The sequence below is a fragment of the Saimiri boliviensis genome, chromosome 2 (genome assembly GCF_048565385.1).
Source record: "Saimiri boliviensis isolate mSaiBol1 chromosome 2, mSaiBol1.pri, whole genome shotgun sequence".
Lineage (NCBI taxonomy): Eukaryota > Metazoa > Chordata > Mammalia > Primates > Cebidae > Saimiri > Saimiri boliviensis.
Genome location: NC_133450.1, coordinates 2,691,204 through 2,710,988, shown reverse-complemented (window position 1 = coordinate 2,710,988; position 19,785 = coordinate 2,691,204). Strand labels below are relative to the sequence as shown.

The 19,785-nt window shown below is 55.1% G+C and overlaps 1 protein-coding gene across 7 annotated transcripts in view; it reads left to right on the top strand.

Annotated features, from left to right (window-relative positions):
• Positions 1–19,785, top strand: part of TMEM266 (transmembrane protein 266) — a 138,360-nt gene that overhangs the window by 100,698 nt on the left and 17,877 nt on the right. For all 7 annotated transcript variants that reach the window (XM_074392633.1, XM_039468819.2, XM_074392631.1 and 4 more), the window contains 3 exons: positions 2,685–2,741; positions 3,797–3,935; positions 8,303–8,418. In XM_074392633.1, coding sequence (XP_074248734.1) covers positions 2,685–2,741; positions 3,797–3,935; positions 8,303–8,418 — 312 coding nt within the window. The remainder of the gene's footprint in view (positions 1–2,684; positions 2,742–3,796; positions 3,936–8,302; positions 8,419–19,785) is intronic.

Sequence of the window (19,785 nt, the reverse complement as noted above, 5' to 3'; positions counted from 1 at the left end):
GTGTTGCTTCCGAAGAAGCATGGCGATGCCTCTCCTTTGAGGCTCCTAAAGGAGTCGGATTTGTCGAGACAGAATGTAGAATGGGGAGTTGCTGTTCAGCAGGTACCGAGTTTCAGTTTGGCAGACGAGAAAGCTGTGAAGGTGCGTGATGGGGACGGTGGCACAGCAACGTGAACGTGCTTCACGCCACACGGACACTTCAGAATGGTTAAGATGGTGTTTCGTGGGAGCAGTTGCCATAGCAGAAATTACATTTGCACCAGGCCCTGGTCCCATCCATCCCAGCCTGGACTTTTGTTTTGGGAGCCCCAGAATTGAGTTCAGGATAGATGTGGCTATTGTAGCATTTCAGAGGAGACAGATGCTAAGTTTCAATCACAGCACAGTTAGAGGGGTTGGGCAGTGACAGAAGAAACCATATTATTATGTGGTGTGTGTGTGTTTTGTTTTTTTGAGATAGAGTCTCTCTTTGTCATCCAAGCTGGAGTGTAGTGGTGTGATCTCAGTTCACTGCAACCTCTGCCTCCTGGGTTCAAGCAATTCTCCTGCTACAGCCTCCTGAGTAGCTGGGATTACAGGTGTGTGCCACCATGCCCGGCTAATTTTTATATTTCTGGTAGAGGGGAGGGTTCACCATGTTGGCCAGGTTGGTCTTGAACTCCTGATCTCAAGTGATCTGCCCATCTCTGCCTCCCAAAGTGCTGAGATTAGTGTGAGCCGCTGCACCTGGTTGTTATGCGGTGTTCTTACACAGCTGAGCGCACTGTGCAGCGCCAGAGACCTCTGGGGCCAAATGTTGACTTTATTCCTGATTGCTGCGTGGCTGTGGGCAGCTTCCTTAACTTCTCTGACCCTTCCTGTAAAATGGGAATCACATGTGAGGAGGGCTGGCCCAGGGTCTGGCACTCATAGACGTATACTAGATGGCAGATATTATCCTCATAAATAATTGGAAGAGTTGTTAACATGTAACCCACCTCTTTGGCAGAAGGAGACACTGAGGCCCAGGGAGGGGATTTGAGTGGCCAAAGGCCACACAACTATCCCGTTATTAAGCTATGATCTCAAGACATGGTGGCCCCTCACCCAGATCTCTTCCCACTCCTTCGAGCTGTCTTGTGGTTAAGCATGGGCTGCCCGTCCAGAGAGCGGGAAGTCATAGAGGAGTGGACTGCCACATGCTCCTCTCTGTACTCAGAGAAGGCGACCTGACTGTCCACCACAAGCATCCGCCTGCCCATCCCTTCACAGAGATCAAGACTGTCCTTCACGAGAAAGAGCTGGATTTTACCAGCCAAGCCTTTCTGTGGCGTAACAGCTGTGGGTGATGATCCTCTGGGCGGTTTTCGGACTTTAGAAGGCTGGGCTTGTAGTACAGGCAGGCAGGAGAGAGGCACCATCTGGTGTGAATCACTGTTAATTAAAGTCTTGTTGGCTCAAGGAAGAGCCTGTAGACAAACACACCAGCATCTTACAAGACCAGCGTTTAAGAAGCTGCTTTGGAGAAAGATGTCCTCTTGGTGAGGAAACCGCTCCTCAAGGCAGTGGCATTCAGTAATTATGTATGCCAGGTGTTAGGGATAAAAGAGAGAAAGCAGACCAGGTCTCTTGAGCCTCCACTGGGGGGTGGGGAAGGAATCAGCACAAGGTACAGAGAAGTGCTGTGGGAGGGTGACGCCCAGGGATCATGGGAACGCCCAGGAAGGAGGTGCCTGCTGAGCCGGGAGTGTGCAAGAGCTTCGCGGAGGTGACGTTTAAACCAGGGTCAGAAGGACAGGAAGGGGAAAGCCCTCCCGACTCAGGAATGGCCCAAGCTGCTGTAACAAGAAAGCCAAAAACACAGGGGCTTAAACAAGGCAAGATCCATTTCTCTCTCATGGAAGAACACGTTATGTGGATTGGCAAGGCTGATGTGGTGGCTTGGGGCTCCTGGGGACCCAGCAGGCTTCTGTCTTGCAGCCTGGCCCTCCTTGGTTGAAGACGGCACACCACCCCACCCATGCACCCAATTCCAGGCCTTGGGAAGACAGCTGAGGAGGAGGAGGAGCCTAAATCATTTAAGGGCACAACCCAAAGTGCTTCTGCTCGCTAGCCATTGGCCAGAATGTCGCATGGCCACGCCCAGATGCAAGGAAGGCTGGGAAATGTAGTTTTTCGCTGGGTGGCCATGCTGGAGCTTCAGGTCTACAGGAAGGAGGGAAGAGATTTGGAGTCGGGGCGGGTCAGGAGGGGAGTCCACTGCAGCTTTTGCCACGTGCGAAGACAAGGCCATGAGAGAGAGAGCTTACATGTTTGAAGATTCATGAGTGGTTTGCAGCATGACGGGGGTGGCAAAAGACCCTGGAGAGGCAGGCAAGGTCCTGGGTCTCCTTCCGAGGGGTTTGGAGTGTATTCTGTGTGTACAGGGATCACTGAAGATGGCGTCGGGGGTTCCCAGGGGATGGTACAGAGGTGGGGGGTCCGAGCCTGCAGGCAGAGGAGCCAGCAGGAGCTGCGGCCACCAAGGAGGCTAGAGCTGGGGCACCTGCAGTAGGAGCGGGGTGGGGGACACAGGACGGAGGAACGCGCAGGGACGGCGGGACCTTTTCTTACTGCCGAACGCGGGGGCTGAATGCCGAGCTCTGGAATCTTCTCGGCTGGACGCGGACCTGGAGAATGACCACCTTCTCACTTCCTTTCCTCAGACCGTTGTACGGATTGTGGTGCTTGGGATCTGGGATTACATCGAAAACAAAATAGAGGTAAAGACCAGTGTCCACCCCCAAGCCCCCCCCCACCCAGCCATCCTGCAAGCTGGGAAGCTCCCGTCCCATCCGCCCCAGGATGGATGCCATCAAAAAGGCTGGCTCCTTCTCCCACCTGACCTCTGTGGCTGCGCACGTTGGGTGGGGCAGGGAGGGGGAACCGAGACTGTTTCCAGCAAAGGGGTGTTCTACAACAGTCTCCTTGAAGTTCTGCAAAATTTTACAATTTCTTCTCGAATCAGTTTGAAAACCTTTTGAAGTGTGTTTTAAAACAAATAAATCCACCCTGAATGGAGAGCTGAGCGGGAAACCGTCAACGCGCTTCTCAGGCTGGGTTTCCATCCTGCTTCCCCCCACGTGGGTGGGGATGAGGTCAGGGAGGGCTGGCTGTCGCTGGCAGTGCTGTGCACACAGGCCAAGGCAAGGCGGTCAGGATCTCCGGCCCACCCTTTCCTCAGCTCTCCATGTATATTCTAGCCTCTGTGGCTCAGTGCTGGGATCCCACACACAGTGCCTGGCCCATGAAAGGCTCAGGACAAGGCCGGATTGGGGCAGGCGGATGGAAGGCAGGGCCCAGGGCTTCATGGTGCAGGCAGGCGCCCTCACCTAGCCTTGTCCCCTGCAGGGTTGGAGACTCTGCTCCAGACAGAGCTGAGATTTGGACCCGGGCTCCTGTTCTCCTGGGGAAGGAGGCACCCTGAGCCTGCCTTCAGCCTCTGCCCTGCCAGGGAGGGAGCCAGCTTGGCCTCTGCCCAGGGCCTGGGATATAGGATGCAGGCCCTATCTTGAGAAGGGGAAAGACAGTCCAAGGCCATCTGAACCAAGGGCCGGAGATGGGCTGGGGTCACTTAGAGGGCAGAGTTCGCTCAGGAGAACATCTAGGAGGAGGAGGCCCCTAAAGACTTAGGAGGGTCAGAAGGGGCCACCAGGGATGGGGTGGCCTTCTGGTGGGGGCCCGGGCTGCTGAAGAAGACCAGCTGCTTTGCCGGACTGACCCCTGGTCTCGGACACGCAGCAGGGCCCAGGGCACTGAAATGCACCTCCTCTTACAGGTGTTCGACGGGGCGGTGATCATCCTGTCTTTGGCTCCGATGGTGGCATCTACTGTGGCCAACGGACCCAGGAGCCCATGGGACGCCATCAGCCTCATCATCATGCTCCGGATCTGGAGGGTGAAGAGGGTCATTGATGGTGAGTGGCCCGAGGGGGGCGTGGTCAGTGGGGCTGCTCCAGAAACTGGGGCTGCCAACTGAGAGAGGAGACAGCGCGCGATGGGGGCAAGCCCTGCTGGCATCAGGGTGCCAGGTGAAACTGTCAGCGGGGAGGGGGGCCAGCTATCCCTGCTCACGCACCGTCACACGGCACTCACACTGCACACACGCTGAGCTTCCCGCCTCCCATTCAGGGGCCGTGTGTTCATTCCCATGCAGCCTTTCACCGTGAGCCTGGAGGGTCAGCCTCCATGCAGGCGCTTAGTGCAGGGCCTGCTGTTCTGGAAGGAGCAGACGTGCAGACGTTTCCACCTGGGCATCTCGGTGCACCCTGCCGCCGGCTCCCTGATGGCCGCCTGCCTCACCACTGGCTCTGCCTGGGTCATCTGGCCAAGGCCCTGCTCCCTGCAGGCTCTGTCTTACCTTTGAGTCCACCGAGGACAAGCTGGGTGCCCACCAGCCCGTCAACCTGCGGACAAGGAGAAAAGGTTTCTGTGGGAGCTGCTGGCAGCGGCGGGCGCTTGACCTGTGTTTTCTCATCTGTAGCGACATGCCTTTCCATCGCCGGGTCTCCACTCCATTGTCACTGCTTTCTCATCGCCTCCCTACTGGGCCACCCTTGCCTGGAGATGTACGTCCTGCGCTGGGTGGCTCCTGTGTTTCCAGAAGGTGGTAACGGACCAGAGTATGTGGTCAAGAGGAGATGGGGGCGGCAACCCCCCCCGAAGAATGGTGCGGGATACTGGAGGTGGGGGCTGCCCCAGAGGACGACGTCACAGGGAGGACGCTGAAGTCACCTCGCGGAAGAGGGAAGACTCAAGTCACCAGGCTCCAGAGGGTGGTCCCTGGCCCCTGAAGACAGGAGGAGGAAGCCCACCCTACCTCAGCCAGATGAGGGACAGCCACTCAGAGTGGGCTGCTCAGCCTCCGGGAGGGGTCCCCCCAGCGTGACCGGGAGGTTGTATAGACAGTGGTTCCCAGGGTCTTTAGAAAGTTGTCGTATAGACGGTGGTTCCCACGGTGTTTTGCTGCTTTGGTTAACTGCAAAGCCCTTTCTTCAGCGAAATCATACCCGATCTGCAGGAGATCCCAAGTGGAGCTGCTTTGGTTGACCCGGAGTGGGGGTCTCCAAGGAGGCAGCCCACCCCCTTGCCCTCGCCCTTGCCCTCTGAGGCACCTCTAAGGAACTGCCCGGCCTCCTGGTGCACAGTTTTAAAACCAGCGGAGTAGACGCTGTGGTCTTTTCCAGCCCTGAATTTCGGTTGCGGATGACAGGAATTGTAGCCGTGAGTTGACTCTGCCAGCGTTTCCCCAGCAGGTGCGAGGCAGAAGCTGCCATCCTCAGGGCGGCCTCCCTCTCCCTGCTCCTCACCCCGTGCTCCGCCCTGGTAACGCTGTGGGCTTTGGTCCTGATGACGATGCCGACATCTAGTCAGAGATCCCCTGATACGGAATCTTCATCAGACTGGAATGTGTTTGGGTCTCACTTCAGAAGCCTCCGGAAGGCTGGAGAGGCTCTGGGAGATCACCTAGTTCATTCCCCTCGTTTGGCAGATGGGGAGACTGAGGCCGGGAGGGATGAGGGTCGCACAGTGAATCGGGCTGAGAACCAGACGTGGAGCCTAGAACCCCCAACACCCACCAGCGCTCTTTCGGCTGCTCACTCCCCACAGTCTGCTCGGGGCCCAGCCCTTGGCTGTGTCCATGAGAACATCCGCCCCTCTCAGGGCAGGAACGGCACCTTCTGGCTCTTTCTTCCAGCTGTGGACAGCTGTACACCCTCAGACTAATGGCTTTTGACAGCCCCTGTTGAGACACACCTCCCAGCTGTCCCGCCCTTTTCCTGCCACATCAGGCATCGTGGAGCCACCACCTCAGGAGAGAGACGTGCTGGTGGACAGATGAGTCTTCATTTGCTACTCTTGCAAATTAACCCTGGGTGTGAACTGGCTTCAGCAGAGATGTGAGGAGGAAGCGGGCAGCTTGGGGCGGCCTCCGGGCCTGGAGAGGGTCTCAGGGACACGCAGCCGGCCCTCAAGTCTGGAATCGAGCAGAAAAGTCCTGATGTCTCTTCTCTGCGTGATTCCTGCAACAGCCAGGAAACATCTGGAGGTGCTGCGGGTAGAAAGGAGACTCGGAGAGAGGACGTGTGGAGGGTTCTAGAAATCAGGGGCAAGAGAGGCATGTGACTGAGGTTTCTGAAGAGTCAGGAAGGGCTGGGTTTTGAGGGGGGTGGGATCAGTGTGAGGGGAAGGTCAGGAGTAGACACCGAGGCTTTCCGGGAGCCCAGAGCTACTCTGAGCCCACAGAACTACCAGAGGAGGCTCGCATGGGGCTACTGCTGGCTGGCGGAGCAGGGGGCCTCAATCTCAGAGGCCAGGCTTTCTCGTCTGGGTCTCACTTATCAGTTATAAATAGGATCATCTGTGTATCAAAGACCTAGAATAACTGTCTTAACGCAGAAGCGTATTTCATTCATGTGAAAGTCTGCAGGCTGGGTGTGGTGACCCACGCCTGTAATCCCAGCACTTTGGGAGGCTGAGGCGGGTGGATCATCTGAGGTCAGGAGTTTGAGAGCAGCCTGGCCAACATGGTGAAATCCCATCTCTACTAAAAAGAGAAAAAATTAGCTGGGCGTGGTGGCATATGCCTGTACTCTCAGCTACTTGGGAGGCTGAGGCATGAGAATCACTTGAACCTGGGAGGTAGAGGTTGCAGTGAGCTGAGATTGTGTCACTGCACTCCAGCCCGGGTGACAGGGTGAGACTCTGTCTCAAAACAAAGAAAAGTCTGTAGGCAGGTGGTCCAAGGCTGATAATGGCCTTGACTACAGTCACTTATTCCCTGTAGTGAAAAGCCCAGGCTCCTGTTTTTCTGTTCTGTTGCTCTGCTGCCCCTAGCGTACTTTTCAAAGTCACCTCAAGGTCCAAGATGGCTGCTCCCGTGCCAGCCATCACATCCTTATCCCAGCCAGGAAGAAGGAATAAGGGAAGAGAATAAAGAGGCAAAAGGAAGGCCCACTGCTTTCTCATTTTAAACATCTTCATCCAAATATTATTCATATGCCACAAAGTTCACCCATTTAAAGTCCACAATGGCCAGGGATGGTGGCTCACACCTGTGATCCCAGCACTTTGGGAACCTGAAGTGGGTGGATCACTAGAGGTTAGGAGTTTGAGACCAGTCTGGCCAACATGGTAAAACCCTGTTTCTATTAACAATACAAACATTAGCCGGGCGTGGTGGTGGGTGCCTGTAATCCTAGCTACTCGGGAGGCTGAGGCAGGAGAATCATTTGAACCGGGGAGGCAGAGGTTGCAGTGAGCTGAGATCACACCAGCGCACTCCAGGCTGGGCAGCAGAGCAAGACTCCATCTCAGTTCAGGGGCTTTTAGCCTATTCATAGAGTTATGCAGCCATCACCAAAAAAATCCAAGTCTGGAACATTTTCGTCACTCCAGAGAGAAAGGCCACCCTCATCAGCAGTCACTTCCCACGCCCGCCTCAGCCCTGGGCAAGCCCTAAGCTACCTTCCATCTCTATAGAGTTACCTGTTCTGTTCCATTACGTTTCATGTAAATGGAATCATGCGACGTGGTTTTTCTGTGTCTGGCCACCCTCACTTAGCATCATGCATTAGCGGCTCATCTGTGCTGTGGCTTGTGGTGGGACGGCACCCCTGTTCATTGCCAAGTAGTACTCCACTTTGTGGCCAGACCACGGGTTATTTAGGCTTTCATCGGTGGGTGAAATGAGTCATGTCTGCTTTTCGGCCATGAGGAATACTCCTGTTGTGAATGTCCACGTGCGAGTTTTTGGGTAAACACATGTTCTTCCTTGCCCTAAGCTACCTAGGAATGGAATTTCTGGGTCCTATGGTCACTCTCTGTTGAACACTCTGAAAAACGGACGAACCGTTTTCCTAAGTGGCTGCCCTGTTTTCCCTTCCGCCAGCGTGCGCAGGCTCTAGGGCCGCCCCATCCTCCCTGGCCCCAGCTCCTTTGTGAAGAAGGCTGCTGTGACTGCTGCATACCACCTCGCTAGCGTCCTGGGGTCCAGAACGTGGTCTTCTTGTGGCCGCCCGTAGCTGCAAAGGAGGCTGGAAAATAGTCTTTATTCCAGGCAGCCGTGCACACAGCCCAAAAGTAAGGGTTCTAGAACTGTGGGAAACAGCGACCCCGACACTGTGAGGGAAGGTTGTGGCCCTCTGTCGGGTACCTGGACATTCCCCTCTAGATCCACCGAGAGCTGGCCCAGAACTGCTGCTGGCTGAATGCTGGGCCAGCCCTTCCCCAGCCCAAGCCCTGCCATGGCCGAGTTCTTTACAGGGCTGTCTCTGTCTTTCAGCCTACGTCCTGCCAGTGAAGGTGGAGATGGAGATGGTTATCCAGCAGTACGAGAAGGCCAAGGCCATCCAAGACGAGCAGCTGGAGAGGCTGACGCAGATCTGTCAGGAGCAAGGGGTAAGGTGCCACCACTGTCGGCTCTGTCCACGGTCTTGCTGGGGACTCTGGCAGCGCCTAAAGCCACGGGTTGTTAGAGGTGCGGGGCCAGCAGAGGTCACAGAGTTCCTCCAGCCCCTTGCTGGACTCATGGGGAACCTGAAGCCTGGAGAAGGGGACACATCTCCAGGGTGGCTGATGTGCAGCCCAGCCAGGCACAGGCCCAGCCCCGACTCCCAGGCCAGCGCTCTTTCCACGGCAGCACGGTGACTCTTCAGCTCCCCAACCTGAGCCTGCCAAGTTGCCCGCCTCGGTTCATCAGCGGCTTCTCGGAGAGATGGTCCGTCGCTAAAGCCAGGGGTTAATTCTATGTGCTGAGGGTCACTGGGCACCACAGTATGCCCACTGCCACTCAGGATGCCCAGAGCCCCAGGAAGGTGCTGACAGTACTCCCCATCCTCCAGGAGCCGTGATGAAGACTCAGAGAGGCCGGTGGTGGGCCCTGCGAGGATGGGCTCAGCAGAGGCCAGGGTGTCCCGCTGGGAATCCAGAGGCCTGCGTTCAAGGCCCAGCCCTGCTGCTCCCACCCCCGCTGGACTCCAGCCAAGTCAGGCCACCTCTCTGCCCTCTGTCAGATGAGGGGGCTGCTCCCATGCGAGTGGGACAGAGGAGTTCAGAGGAGGCGGATTGGGGTGATCAGGAAGGGGTGGCCGCCGGATCCCGCAGCAGGGCCGCAGAGCCCTGTAGAGGCGCAGCTCCGGGTGCGGGGAAGGGGCCGGTACCAGGCTGTAAGGTTGGAATGCTACCAAAGGGACTGGCACGGTGCTGGGAATGTGGGGGCTGGGCCAGATGACATGCACGGTCATTCTCATTCTGCCCCTTGGGTTCTGGGGAGAGGACAGGAGAAGCCAGAGAAGCTGAGCCTGTGGCTCTTTGTGCCCAGGGCCAGGCCAGTTCTTCATGGGCTGTCTGTCTTCCAGCCCATGTCCTGCCAGGGAAGGTGCAGGAATGCCTGTGGCTGCATACCGATGTGGGCACTGAGCCCTTCTGGCTTGCAGTGCAGTGAGGATGCGCACCCCTGGGCTCCCTCTCCCTCCCCCATTGCCGGGTGCCCAGGCAGTCTCCAAGGGCGTCTCAGGGACGAGGTCTCACCTGGCGGACGGGCCTACCGTGTGCCCGCGGGTCCCTTCAACCTCCTCTCTCGTGTGTCTGGTGCATAAACAGCCTGCTCGCCAAGCGGAGTCACTGTCATTTGGACAGGTCCTGTGCCATGCCACCTCTTGGATTTCAGTTGCCCTGTGCCCCTCGCCTGAATCCCCACCCCTTACAAGCTCTGTCTTAATTCAAGTCCTGGCCTCCCTCCAGAGCGGGTTCCCCCTGCCAGCAGTCTCTGCACCCCTCCCCTAGCCCCGCCGCGGCCTTCACTTTCCGCATTTACGGGGCACAGGGGACACTCACTGCTGTGGTCAGTGCTCCTTTATGCCTGGGCAGCTCCTCCCACTGAAATGGATGCCCCCGAGGGCAAGCCTTGTCCAACTCACATCCATGCCCCGGCACCAGCCAGTGCTCTTCACCTGGCGGGTCTCGGTAAATGCGTATTCAGCGTATGTTGTTGAGGGCCCCTGAGTAAATGCATATTCGGCGTATACTGTGAGCCTCGGTAAATGCGTATTCAGCGTATGTTGTGGGTAAATGCGCATTCAGCGTTATGTCGCGGGTCTCGGTAAATGCGCATTCAGCGTTATGTCGCGGGTCTCGGTAAATGCGCATTCAGCGTATGTTGCGGGTCTCGGTAAATGCGCATTCAGCGTATGTTGCGGGTCTCGGTAAATGCGCATTCAGCGTCTGTTGCGGGTCTCGGTAAATGCGCATTCAGCGTCTGTTGCGGGTCTCGGCAAATGCGTAATCGGCGTACCTTGTTGAGGGCCCCTCAGTAAATGCATATTCGGCATATGTTGTGGGTCTTGGTAAATGCATAGCCAGTGTACCTCTTGGCTCCTTGACCAACCCCAACTTCTCATAGTTCTGGGGTGTGGGACGAGTCTATGGAATGTTACTACAAAGTGATCCCGGGAAATGTCCCCACAGGAACATGCACGCGGCGTCTTCAGAATCATCCCCTTGGAATGCCTGTCAGGAAACCAACCTTTTTATCTCCTTCGGGAACACTGTGACCTTTCATTTTGCACAGAATGCCTGTGAGTGACAAGAGGGGTCATCGGGACACGGCCCTCGGGGGCACGTTGTCCAGGGTGTCCTGAGAGCAGGGCACGCTATGGAATCCTAGACTGGCAAGAGAAGCGCCCCGCCCTGAGGAGCTGGCGTCAGCTTCATTCGGTTTCTCACCATATCCTGTGGTCAGCCAGCACCGTCCAGAGCTGCTCTGTGCTGGGCTTGTGCCGGGCATGCGGATGCCACTCTGGACAGGGCGCGGCCTCATCCTGACAGGGCTCTGGGTGACTCAGGGGGTTTGGCAGCCCATCGGTAGGCAGTGGGAAGCTGGTGCAATGCCTGCATCCCACGGGCGTGTCTCGGGCTCTGCAGGCCAGGGTGGGGAAGACTTTCCAGAGGAGCTGATGTGGAGCAGGGCCCCAGGGAGAAGGCTGCCGGCAGAGGGAACAGCTCGGGGTGTGGGAGTGGGTGCGGTGCCCAGGGAGTCCGGGGCCACGTAGAGGGGGCAGCTGGAGGATTGGGGACAGGCTTGGGAAGGGGCTCCATGGCCAACCAGAGAGTTTGGGCTTTATCCCGCTGGGACAGAGGAAGCCTGGAGGATGAAAAGCAGGACTGGGGGTTCTGCTCAGAAGTGAGTTGTGGATGGAGCCTGCGGCGGCTGTTGGAGGCTGGATGGAGAGGGCAGAGTGGAGTCAGGATGGCTGGGGGCAGAGACTGGAGAAGAAGGTGAGAGAAGCTGGCCTTTAGGCAGAGGGGGCTGTAGCGAAGCCGGGAAAGGAAAGCACAGGGTGTCATCGAGAAAGCAGCTGGAAGCCAGTTCAGTTCCCAGTCTGCTGTCACACAGGAAAACAAACACCCTCCTTCACTGCAGCTGGCAACGGGAAAGACACGGACACGGGGCTGCCTCCGCCCCTCGTAAATTCGCAGCCTCCCAGCCCAGCAGGGAACGTGCTGACCCTGCCACACGCCTCATCTCAGCCACACATGTGCCACGTGGCCGGGAGAAAATCCTCACGGCAAGCCCACCTCCCAGGGTTTCCACCATGACCTCTGTCCTGAGGCCCCCGGGGACCCCAGCTTCCTGCCGTCCTGGTTCAAGTCACTCCCCACATGTGGCCTCCTTCTCGGGGATCTCAGCCGGAGGGAGACTCCCTTGCTATTCCACACAGGAAAGAGCCAATAAATAAAGACAGATTCCCTCCAGGTAGTGACATCTGGAAAAGAGATGAACAGAAACAAACCGTTTTGATTTAAAAAACAGCTGAAGCCTGTCATCTTAGTTAAGACAGCAGAAAGGGCCAGACAGGCTGGACTCCCAGCGGGGCTGCTGGGGAGGGTGAGGGGCTGCCTGACCAGAGGGACCAGGAGGGCTGCTCTCCCGGAGTCCGAGGTGCCCGCTCCAGAGAGCGAGGCAGGCGCTTCACTCGCAGCTGTGTTTTCAGACCTGGTTCGAGACTCGCCTGGGTAACAGATACCCTTAAAGAAATGAGAGTGTGGGCCCTGGAATGTCAGGATTGGCCAGACCTTGGAGACAGCGGCGCATGGAATGGTTGAGAATAGACTGGACGCTAAATAGTCTTGGAGCTGGCTTTGAACCCAGGTGTGTCTCTCTGTAGAACACTTACTCACCTTCTGGCTTTAGCATTCATGGGACGTCTCTGGACCCTGGTTCTCCTAATCTGAAAAATGGGGGTAGTCACAGAATCCTTGAAGGATGGTGCTGAGATCACCTAGCCGAAAGCCTGACACGTGATGGGTGGCAAGCAATGTGCATGGACGCTGGCAGTCCACCAGCCCCACCGCACCTGCCTGCACACCCATTTTACAGATAAGGAAACTGAGCAGTGGCGGGTCCCCTGGGGCACACAGCTAGTCCAGGGGGGCCTAGAAGCAGGCGTCCTAACTGTGAACACTGTTCTTTTCCACCCATCATGTTCGGCCTCCTCCTTCCTGCTCACAGCACTCGTCAGCACTCAGTGAAAATGTTGATCACATTATGCGTGGGCTAGCTTATGCTGCGGGCACAGACCTGGCTCCCCTCAGCTGTCTCAGTGACACGCACAGCCCCGTTCCAGGAGAGTGTAGTCATCTTCGTGAGACACTCTTGCTCTCTCCTTGCTGGAATTTTCAGAGCATAACGAAGCAATTTCCAAACTGAATTTACATATGCTGCCTGAAAAATTGAAATTTACCAATGAAATGTGTCAGGATCCCAGTTTAAATGCCACACCTGGCCTGGCATGATGGCACACACCTGTAATCCCAGAGCTTTGGAAGGCTGAGGCGGGAGGACCGCCTGAGACCAGAAGTTTGAGGCTGCAGTGAGCAGTAATGACGCCACTGCACTCCAGCCTGGGCCTCGGAGCAAGACCCCGCCTCTGAAACCAAACCAAACAAAAAACCAGTTTGCACTCCCTTGCTCTCTCACTGGGGCATGTTTGTATAGCTATTTGCTACAACGTCACCCAGCTCTTTTTAAAATAATAAACTGTAAGGGCCGGGCGTGGGCGCCCATGCGGCGGTGCGCATCTGTAGTCCCAGCTACTCGGAGGCTGACGTGGGAGAATCACCGGAACCCGGGAGGCCAATATTAGATATTGCGCCACTGCACTCCAGCCTGAGTGGCAGAGCAAGACTTCATCTCAAAAAAAGAAAAAGAAAAAGAAAAAAAAGAAATAATAAACTTAAAAACTTTTTTTAAAAAGTTTTATATTTACCAAAAAACAGCAAAGCAGGTAGAGTCCCCATATCGCCTGCACCCAGCTGCCCGTTATTAGCATCATACACTCCTCTCATCATTTGTTCCGTGAGCAAGCCCAGATCGCCACAGCACTCAGACTTTCTTAGCGTTTAGTCCTTTATGTCCTGTTTGCTCCCCGTTACATTAGTCGGCACGTCTCTTTAGGCTCCTCTTGGCTGTGGCTGTTTCTCAGACTTTGTTTCTGATGACCTGGATGGTTTTGGGGAGCACTGGCCGAGTGTTTCACAGGATGCCCCCCTGTTGGGATTCATCTGATGTTTTCCCCATGGTAAGCCTGGGGTTGTGGGGTTTGGGAGGAAGACTGCAGAGGGAAGTGCTATTCTCATCGTGTCACGAAGGAGGACATCGCATGACTTCTCGCTCTGACGTGACCTGGATCACCTGGCGGGGGCAGCCTGGCTCAGGTGTCTCCACTGCACAGTTACTCTCTGTTTCTTTATCTTAACTTTTTTTTTTTTTTTTTGAGTTGGAGTCTCACTGTGTCGCTCAGGCTGGAGTGCAGGCAGTGGCATGATCTCGGCTCACCACAACCTCCGCTTCCTGGGCTCAAGCGATTCTCCTGCCTCAGCCTCCCAAGTAGCTGGGATTATAGGCACGCGCCACCACACCCAGCTAATTTTTGTATTTTTAGTAGCGATGAGGTTTCGCTATATTGGCCAGACTGGTCTCGAACTCCTGACCTTAGGTGATCCACTCGCTTTGGCCTCCCAAAGTGCTGGAATTACATGTGTGAGCCACCATATGCAGCCCATCTGAACTTTTTAAAAAAATTACCATACTTTACGTTCTGGGGTACATGTGCAGAATGTGCAGGTTTGTTACATAGGCATACCTGTGCCATGGTGGTTTGCTGCATCCATCACCCTGTTATCTACATTAGGTGTTTCTCCTACTGCCATCCCTCCCCGAGCCCCCCAACCCCCAACAGGCCCCAGTGTGTGATGTCCCCTTCCCTGTGTCCATGTGTTCTCATTGTTCGACATCTGCCTATGAGTGAGAACATGCGGTGTTTGATCATCTGTTCCCGTGTCAGTTTGCTGACAACGATGGTTTCCAGCTTCATCCATGTTCCTGCAAAGGACATGAACTCATCCTTTTTTACGGGTGCATAATATTCCATGGTGTATATGTGCCACATTCTCTTTATCCAGTCTGTCATTGATGGGCATTTGGGTTGGTTCCAAGTCTTTGCTATTGTGAGCAGTGCTGCAGTGAACATGTGTGTGAATACGTCTTTATAACAGAATGATTTATAATCCTTTGGGTATATACCCAGTAATGGGATTGCTGGGTCAAATGGAATTTCTAGTTCTAGATCCTTAAGGAATTGCCACACTGTCTTCCACAATGGTTGAGCTACACCAACAGTGTAAAAGCATTCCTGTTTCTGCACATCCTCTCCAGCGTCTGCTGTCCCCTGATTTTTTAGTCATCGCCATCCTAACTGGTGTGAGGAGCCCATCGTAACTTTTTAAGAAAGATGACATTGTGTCTCTCAGATGAGCCTGTTGCCCGTTTCTTGTATGAATACCTGGTTCATTTCCTCTTCTGTGCCACATGGCAGCTCATTTCTTACCACACAGCCCGTGCCCATGGTGCCCCAGAGCCACCTTATATAATAGATGAAAGGTCCCTTGGAGGGCAGCCGGCCCAGTCCAGGATTTGACAGATGGGGCATCAGAGGGTCCGAGAAGGGTGAGCGGTGAGCCCAGCGTGGCACAGCAGTTAGGAGGCCAGGAGGAAAACGGGTCTCTTGGGGCCCATTCCAGCGCCTTCCCTCCTGGACCACACACGCCCTCTGGCTTTGACAGGGAGACAGGCTTCACTTGTCTCTCTCATTGCTACGACCACACCTCCTCCTTAAACAGATTCCTACCGGGGGAGGGGCGCCTAGAGGGTCCCGGGAGGGGAGGAGGACTCTCCGCTGCTCAGCCTGTGTTCCAAAGCCCTGGCCGTGCCTTCTGCAGCCCCTTTCAGGCTGCCCCCGGCTGTGATGGAAGCGCATGGCCTCTGACCCCTGACTGAGCAATCCCTTAGCTGGAAGTTTCTTTCCATTCGTTTTTTGGTGGAGCATGGATCCTGGCCAGAATTTCTTTACGAGTTAGGCTCGCTGGTACAGAGATGGAGTCCAAGGTCACGATGCTAGAGGCCGCCCTTCAGGGACTGTGGACTCCTGGGCTGTCTCTCTGTCCTGGCCGCTTGAGAAACCAAAGCCATTTCAGATGCGGCGGTTAAGTGAATGCAGCGATACACGCTCTGACTCATCTCACGAAAGTGCCTCTGAGATTTGATATGTCCCTCCATGCACGGGATCCCGCTCCAGTTCCAAAACACGTTCTGAAGTCTCCGTTACGCCCGCTCTTTGCCCTTTAAGCCTGGTAACAGCTTTTCTCACAAAATAGTACGGTCTGACCTGGCCCACTGTGGAAGTCAGTTTCTCTTCCCTAAAGTTCTCTTTCCTCAGCACCATTCACCCTGAGATCATGGCAAAATACTGAGGGATATGAGGCTCAATCTGGGGTGACTCAAGGTCCAGCCTCCAAGGGGACCAGTGGGACCTGTGAGCCCCTGAGGACGTCCTCAGGCCTTGGGAAAGGGGAGTCCCCGGTTGGGGAGCTTGGAGGAGCGGAAAGAATCCTCTTATTTGGGGAACCAACAAGCCACATTCAAACCTCAGCTCCACCAGCTGGTGACCAGTCGCCTCCCCTTTAACCCCAGGGTCTCAGCTTCTCATTGGGAAAATCGGAGGTAGTGAGGCCTACATCATATGGAGGCCGTAGGGAGCGAATTAAATCTGGCCCACTGGAGGCTCTCAGTAAGGGCAAAAAAAGACAGCCCGTATAAAAATATTAGGAAATGTATCTGTATGATGGTTGCTCCTTCACAGATGCACTGTCATGATTCAGCTCATTTCTACTTTGATGGTGGAAGGTGACAGGCTGGGTACTATTAATCCCTTCACACGGAAAGACTTAAGCTCAGGGGGTCTGTTCTTTGCCCAGATCCTGCAGTTTTTCATGGAGGGGCCAGGAAAGGGCTTCAGCGTCCATTTCCCTGCTCCAGAAAGACGCATCTGTCTGAGCCAGTCAGTTAGGGTGAGTAACACCAGCTTCTGCGGCCAACAAATCCAGAAATCTGTGTCCTAACACAGGAGGGGTACATTGGTCACTCTCATCATAGGCCAGTGCAGGTTGCAATGGGTTGGGGTGGAGGGACCCTCTGTTCCACACACTCACTCAGGCCTCCAGGCTGCTCCCATTTTCTGGTTCCTTTTTTTTTTTTTTTTTGAGATAGAGTCTCGCTCTGTGGCCCCTGCTGGAGTGCAGTGGTAGGATCGCAGCTCATTGCAACCTCTGCCTCCTGGGTTCAAGCGATTCTACTGCCTCTCGCCTCAGCCTCCTGAGTAGCTGGGATTATAGGCACGTGCTCCCATGCCCAGATACTTTTTGCATTTTTAGTAGAGACAAGGTTTCACCACGTTGGCCAGGCTGGTCTTGAACTCCTGACCTCAAGTGATCTGCTCACCTTGGCCTCCCACCGTGCTGGGATTACAGGTGGGAGCCACCGCACCTGGCCGATCTTTTTTCCTCCAAGCTCTCTGAGTCTTTTCTAGTCAGTGGGTAGGAAAGTGAGAGGAGGGAACTGGGCGTGGCAGGTTACTGGCCAGGCCCGAGAGTGGTGCCGTAGCTCTGCCCCGTGTTATCGGCAGGAGTCAATTACACGGTATCAACTAGGGGTCCCAGGTGCTGTCCGAGGTGGTCTTTGTGCCCAGGAAGAAAACGGTTACCTGCATAGACACCCAACGCCTGAAACAAAGCCAGCGGGCTCACAGCGTTCCCTTCTGTCTCCCCCTTTCCCGCACAGCCGTACTGATCAAAGTCCTTCCTAGAGGAATGCCATGTCTCCCTGGCCTGTTTCCTGAAGAAACAAGTTGATCATCTTGACCCTGCAAGCTGTAGGCATTTCTTACGGAGGAAGATGTGGGGAGAGGAAGCTGCCCTGCCCCTGTGCTGTCTTTCACGTGGAGGAGCCAGAACAGATGTGGGAGGTGGTGGGCCCCTCTGATTGGGAGCCGGGGCCCATCTCCCCATCCAGGCCTCATGCTGGACCCCTTTTCCCCCTGGTGATCTGTACCCCTGAGAGAATGCCAGTGGTCCCTGCATAGGTCTCTCGCCTTTGAGGCCGGGCTAGCAGCTCAGAGAAGGGGCCAAAGGGCAGGAATAGAGCCGTGGTTCCACCTGGCTCTGGGGACGGGGCTTGAAGCTGGCTCATTCCAGAGAGCTCCTTCTCTCCCTACAGAGGCCACAAGCCCCCAGCTCAGCGCCGTAGCCTTTTGTTACCTGGATTATTCAGGATCTCCACTGTGGGAAGGGAAATTTTTTTTCAGATGGGAAGTGATTTGTAAAACAGCCGATGGCTTTAATGACAAGCCTATTTAGCTGATAAAATTAGCCATCAGAGGAATAACTTATGTTATCCTTTTGCCATAATTTAAATTTATGGCCAACTACCAGTCATCTTCACAGTGGGTGGAAAGGGGCCAAGGTCCATCTCAGCTTTACCCCGCTCCTAAATCATTAGTTTGCAACCGTCTCCCGATTTTTATTGTTACCAACAATGGCGAAACTAATGGAAATAAACATTGGATGCCATCCCAACCGCAGATGGATCTGAAGGCAGGGCAGTCTGTGCAGACAGCACTAATAGGATAGAGCGAAATTACTGCTCTTGCATCAGATACCATCGAGCTTCTGGCCAAAGTGTGCATTGATCAGGCCAAGGCCCCTGTCAGTTGGACCCGAAACCCGACCATTAAAGGCAGAGAGGCGCTGGGTGTGCCCATCCTGCCGCCCCCGGTGGGGCTGACCCCTCCTGGGCTTGCATTAAAAGCCCAGCCCCGATGGAAGGGGCCTGACTTAACTCCAGTAATGCACACTGCAGGCTTCCCTGTGGATCCCAGATGATCGGGTCAGCTGATCTGATTAGAAATACTTAGCTAATGATGTCCGCTAAACAGGGCTGGGACTGCACTTTAATTCTTCCCAAGCCTGGGGGTGGTCTTTTTTCCCACTGGCCCGTTTGCCAATGGAAGCTTTGCTTCATCAAAGCCACCATGGCCACCATGCGCCTTCTTTTCCTGAGGCACAGGCCCGCGTGAGCCCCGGGGAGCCGCAGGGCCGTGGTGTCTCTTCCTGCCTTGAACAGTTTGACCGCAGGGTGCTTCCATGTGGGTTTCTGTGGGTTTTTTTGTATTTTTCCTGCTTAGGCGCTTCTGCGTTTCTTGAATTTGTGGCTTGATGTTTTTCGTTAAATTTGGGACGTTCTTGCCGTGATTTGTTTATTCACTGCACCTGCCTCATTCTTCGCACGGCGCTCCAGTTGCAGCTGAGGCCAATCTCATATCCTATTCTGCCCACTACTCATTCTCTCTCTTTCCCCCACCTCCTCCTTTTTTCATGGCTGTAAGTTTTGATATTTTTCTACAGACCTGTCTTCAAGTTCAACAATACTATGTCTAGTCCCCTGTTAAAACCATCCAACCAACTACTCAATTTCAGATGCCGTATATCAAGGTTCTAAAAGTTTGATTTGGTTCTTCTGAGAGGGTCTAACTCGCTGCTGAAACACTATACTCAGTTTGTCTGCCTTTCCCCCTATTTTCGTTAACATATTCACTGTAGTTATTTTGAAGTCCTCGTCTGTTCGCTCAAATATTGACGCAGGTCAGCTTCTATGAACTGCTTTATGGCTTGATAACCAATCACGTTTTCTGCTGATTTCTATGATGAGTGATTCCACATCCTCCATGATGCATTTTAGAGGTTGTGGGTTCTGTTACGTTTCTCTCTGAAGAGACGGTTCTCTGGGAATGGGGCATTTGGCGGGGGGTAGGGGAGGCCCCCCAAACAGCACGGAGCCTTAACTGCAGTTGCCCTTCACGGCCTCCAGGTGGGGGCCTGGAGCTGGTACAGAGCTCGTCATCGACTGGGAATTCAGTGAGTCCATTTGCCTTACTGGACACACAGTGAAACGGAGGCCCGGGGAAGAAAAGAGCTTCACCCAAAGTCAGGGCGAGGGAGGGGTGATGGCCGAGAACTCAGCCTCCAGTCTCCAGCCCTTGCTCTTCCCCTCTGGTGACTTCCTGTTTTCCTGGCCCCTGCTCCTATCAAGCTGCCCTGGATTCTGCTGGGCTGACTCACCTCCATCTTGCCCATAAGGCTGCAGGTTCCTTGGCACAGGGTCTTGAGGGCTGGAAGGCAGGGCTGTGGGCTGTGGCCCCTGCTTTGCTTCTGAAGCACCATCCGGTCCTGGCCTTTCCCCCCGCCTCCCTCCCGGCACAGAAGGCTCCTTCCTACCTCCGGGCCCTGGTTCCCCGTCTGATGTCCTAGGACCCCCGGGCAGCACTGCAGAGGCACATGTGGCCACGATAAGCGGGGCAGGAGCCAGGAGGCTGG